The 5035-nt window shown below is 40.9% G+C and overlaps 1 protein-coding gene across 2 annotated transcripts in view; it reads right to left on the minus strand.

Annotated features, from left to right (window-relative positions):
* hivep1 (HIVEP zinc finger 1) overlaps positions 1 to 4639 on the minus strand; it is a 132561-nt gene extending 127922 nt beyond the window's left edge. The window contains exons 1-2 of one of the 2 annotated variants that reach the window (XM_042332396.1): positions 4564 to 4639; positions 2776 to 2895 (exon numbers count right to left, since the gene is read on the minus strand). In XM_042332396.1, coding sequence (XP_042188330.1) covers positions 2776 to 2815 — 40 coding nt within the window. In that variant the 5' untranslated portion in view covers positions 2816 to 2895; positions 4564 to 4639. The remainder of the gene's footprint in view (positions 1 to 2775; positions 2896 to 4563) is intronic. The other variant, XM_007906375.2, reaches the window with a different exon arrangement.
* Between the last annotated feature and the right edge of the window lie 396 nt (positions 4640 to 5035).

Here is a 5035-nt window from a genome sequence, read left to right on the forward strand (position 1 = left end):
AAGTGCGTCATGGAACATTCCAAACATTCTCCTCCCTTCAGCTTTTAATCAAAGCACACGTTCCACATTACTAGTCCACACAAAACACAGCATTTAGACCACACAGCATTAGCTTCATATTCTCTTAAAAGTGTTCAATAATAGTGATGTGGTAACTATTTGTCTTAATTTAAACATGCTTTGATAGGATTTTGCAATTTTTTTTGCATATGTTAGGTTTTTAAAAAACACCAAAAATGGTAAGGGGGAAAGAGAAGAGATTTCAAAACACTACAAGCATTACAAGAATTGTAACGCCTTCATAAAAGTCACACTTTTATCTGGTGGGGTAAGAAGAAAAAGAAAATCCATGCAACATTTTGTGGGAAATTCCTCACAAGTGATGTAATGATCTGTTTCAATACAATTAATGTCCTTGCATTGGGCTAAGCTCATCTCCCTTTACCTTTTTTTCTTTGAGCCAGTTTACCCCCCCAGCGACTTTAAAGCTCACCTTAAGGCCTTTTCTCGACAATATTTTCAGTCACCTTCCCCCTAAACTTTCCTCCGCTACGTCCCACTCCAGTCAGCTCCGAAACATCCTTCCAACATGAAAGGTGCTACATAAAGGTACATTCTTGTTGTTGTAATATTCCTTTAAAGTGTTATTAGCTTCTAGAGGTAACGCTTATATTTATATTGTAAGAGTAACTAAATTGGGTAAATAGTTTCAGTGATGCACTGTATTGGTGTGTTACACAAATGTGGGGAGTAAGGCTGTTTTATACAGGCTCTTTCCAATGAAGTAAAGACTTTGGGCATCCCCACTCCTGCTGCACTGGATAACACTCGTACAAGTACAGGGACTGGCTCTAATGCTGTTGATTTACCAAGTATATTAAGAAGCAACTATTACAATTTCAGTGCAATGATATTATGAACCCAGTGTCCAGCAGAGTTTCCATTACAAGTCTCCAGATGGTGCATTAGTATTTTGATTAGTTCCTCAAAGAGAGTGACAAATAAGATCCTCCAATGGCCTAATGGGCAAATGCCTGGTGAGCATAGGCACATGCAGACTTGAATGCAGCAGGTTTGAATGCCAATCTGTGTTGAGTTAGTTCAGTCACAGCAGTATGTGAGATGCTATAATTGATCCCAGTACCCCTAGGATTTGGGAAGTGGGAAATTCAGCCAAAATTCCTGATCATTGTTCCGAGGCTTCTGCTACACGATGCACGTTTATGGGCATCAAGTAAAACTGGATCATAATCAATTAGGTACCAACACTTAACTGTCAGAGCTCGTCTATGAATAATAATTTTTCAGGCAGGGTATCAGAGGGCAATCAGCAGCATACCATATGTCAATGAAAGAAAAAGTTCAATAGCTCAGACAGAAACCAGAGAAAACTGGAGGGAAAAAGTGATAAATTTACAACACCTCAGCAAACACCGGTAATCCTACAAATCTAGCCACTCCCTTCGCTATGCTTCAAGCCCCCTACCAACTTCGCTCCACTATTGGTGGGTAGGCTTTCAGCCACTTTACAGTAAGTACGTTGCACAATTTGCTTCCATAAATTATCCAACACATTTCCATTCAGCTCCTGTTAACCCTGCAAGCCAAAGTCACCCACAAAATATACATTCAATTCACTTTTCAGTATATTGTGTGAAGCGTTTTGAGACATCTCAAAGACATGGTAAGGCACTATATCAAATGCAAGGATTATTATAAGTCCTAACCGGTAGGGTGGTCCTAGCTGGGCAAACAGCAGGAAAACCTGCCAGTGCTATCAATGCTAAACTATGAGTTTTTAGCTGGTTAGACTTCAGTAGTACCCCAACACAAACTCTGGGGTCCCCAAGCCTTGGCTCTTGCCAACCTGCCCTTAACACTTTCTGGAATTAGGTAAGCAATGGTCCCTTCAGGGAGAGAGAGTGCGCATTCCATTCCAACAATCTCTCTCTGGAATTTCCATGTGTAGGTCAGGATGCATGAAATTCACAATTTGGTTTGGATACTCTTAAGCATGGTTATGGGTTTTTCGCATGTGTCAGTCACCCGGCTGGCCAAAATAAAAAAAATAATTTGCATATTTTTCTAGTTAATACAACTTTATTTTCAAATTATTACACACGAGTCAGTAAATTCATCACTTCACAATCCTATAGGTCGATCTGTTGATATTGGTACTTTCCACTTCTATTCTTTCAACTGTTATTTCATAAAACACACAAGCTGTTTCAGTGAAATCCTTCACATCATCTGAAACCAAATAATACTCAAATCTGACACCTTCAGTTTCCATACAAGAAATGTAAAGGAAGATGCCAAAACAGCTCAATAGTTTCACAAAACGACAGCTAAAGAATGGAAACCATAACATGAATATTTAGCTGGGCTTATGGACTGCAGCAAATATATTGCCAATACAGGGCAACTCCACTACAATAGTCCTCCCTGTAACTTGATTGGATTGTGCATCCAAACACGTTTTAAGTAAAAAATCAAATTCACTATCCACACACTGTCACAATAAAAAAATGACCAATGGTCATCAGGTTGCCACTAATGTCACTTCCGGTATGATGCGCAGGCAAGCTATCTGCAAGAAGGTGACATCAGCAGCACCCAGTATACCAAGTGCATGCACATCACACAGGAAGTGGCATTAGCAGCACTACTTCTACATATTGAAGTTACCTAACAACCAAAACGGGCCAGTTTAGAATATGGAGCCAGACAACCATGGAGTTGTCCTCTGGAAAGTCGTAGCTAAAATTGTCTCACCTCTCAGAGGTTTGGGATGAACCTGTTTCCGACGTGGCATGTTCCAGCCTCAAGAGATTAGAGACGGAGGAGAGGTATGGCGGAGAAGCCGCCAGCCACAGACCAAACACCATCAAATAACTGGAAGGAAAAAAAAATGTTGTTTTCAAAACGTATATAAAGAAACCTCTTTCATAAAAAAAAATGTAAAAGGCAAAAAAACTGAGATTAGCTTCAGTTTGGTTAAATTTAATGAAATAGTGTCAAACTGCTGAGATTTCGAGTTAAAATAATACCATTCGTTATATTTGGCATAATCATGTTTGCAAATGACCGACATCGGATGTCCCAGAGCGCTTCACAAGATGTACTGCAAAGTGTAGTGACTGTGTGTTTTGTGGGTAAAAGCAGCAGCTAATTTGTACACAACAATGTCCCACAAACAGCCATAAGTGAATGACCAATTATATTGGGGAATTATTAATTGAGAAATTATTTTTTCTTTTTTAAATAGTGCCACGGGATCTTTAATGTCCACCTGAACAGGCAGACAAATTGAGAGAAATTCGGGAAAATTCCAAATACATTAGAGATAGATCTGAGTTCAGCACTCTCATCCATATCAATAAATGTTAGTCCAAGCCCCTCGCGACGACTTGAGCTCAAGTATAAGATGGCATTCCAGTTCAGTAATGGGGAGCTGAAATGTTAGAAGTGCCTTCTGGCAGATGAGATATTAAACTGAAGCCGTCTTCATGTTCTGTAGAAGGACGATAAAGGTCCCACAAAAACTTCAAAAAACAAAAAGGAATTCCTAACATGACCAGGCAAAAAATTCTCCAAATAAATTAGTCATTCACCTTATGACAGTGGGACCTTGATGGCGCAAATGGCATTTTTGTTTGTTGACCTGTTTGTTACTGCCGGGCTGTGTCCCAGTGCGCTTAACAATGGTGGAGTCCAATGCCAAGCCAGGGGGAGGACGAAGGTCTAGATAAACCATCACAAGAAGCATCCAAAGCCAGATATAGATTTGCTGGTGGCCAAACTAAAGGTGGCACTAGAATAGGTACTTTTAGCTAAACTAAAGAGCGAGGACATTTAACTTTATAAACATAAGATGGCCTCTGGATTGCAACATCAGGCTAAGTTTTTATAGATGAAGAGAAATGGCTATCTGAGATTAAGGAGCATGTGGATATATTTAAGTACTTTGGGATATCCTCCCAATGTGAATACTGCTATACAAATGTAAATTTGATTTGTATATTCTGTGCAATCACTACTAATGATTATTTTGGTTTTGAAAATCAAGTTCCCCAGCTTAGCTACCTCCACAGAGAAAGAACACAGAGAAAGGAGGAATGGTTACAGAGATGAGGAGTGAAGGGGGGCAGTCAGAGGGGAGTGGAGGATGAAGGAAGAATGGTCAGGGGCCAGGAGAGGGGCCATCAGCAGCAGTGGGTGGGGTGGGCAGGAGCCAAGAAGGAGGTTGCAGTGGTCACAGTGGGGCGAGGGTGGAGTGTGGTATTAGCCCTCCCTCTCTCTGGTGCTTGTCTGGGGGCTGGGATTTCCTTGATCTTCCTGATTGGTGTCCAGGCTCTGGGCTCTGTTATTACACTCTCTCTGTCAGTCTGTCTGCCCTTTGTTGTTGTCCAGTATCTGAGCTCTGCTATTGCTTTCTCTCACTGATTGTCATCCAATGTCTGGGGACTGATATTACCTATTTCTCACTGGTCGTTGTGCAGTATCTGAGCTCTGTTATTTCCTGTCTCTCTGTTCTGTCCAGTGCCTAAGATGTAGTATCACCTTTCTCTCTGATGGTTGTCCAGTGTCTAGGCTGTCCTATTACCTCTCTCTGGGTGATGTCCAATGTCCAGGTTGTGCTATCACCTCTCTCTCTGTCTTGAGTCAGAAGGTTGTGGGCTCAAGCCATATGTCGAGGCGGGGCCTTGGACGAGACGTTAAATCAAAATCCTGTCTGTGCCTGTTCAGGTGGATGTTAAAGACCCAATGGAACTATTCATGAAGAGAAGGAAGTTTATCTCCGTGTTCTGGCCAATAATTAAATTGGTTATTCATTTCATGGCTGTTTGTGGGACATTGCACATTGGTTGCTGCATTGGTCTAAAAATACACAGGCACTAATTACACTGCACAGTTAACTCCTGTGTAGGTTAGTATTCCCTGCTGTTTTATAATAATAATAATAAAAATAATCCTTGCATTTGCTATAGCGCCTTACCACATCTTCGAATCATCTCAAAACGCTTCACAGAAT

The sequence above is a fragment of the Callorhinchus milii genome, unplaced genomic scaffold (genome assembly GCF_018977255.1).
Source record: "Callorhinchus milii isolate IMCB2004 unplaced genomic scaffold, IMCB_Cmil_1.0 Scaffold2, whole genome shotgun sequence".
NCBI classification, from domain to species: domain Eukaryota; kingdom Metazoa; phylum Chordata; class Chondrichthyes; order Chimaeriformes; family Callorhinchidae; genus Callorhinchus; species Callorhinchus milii.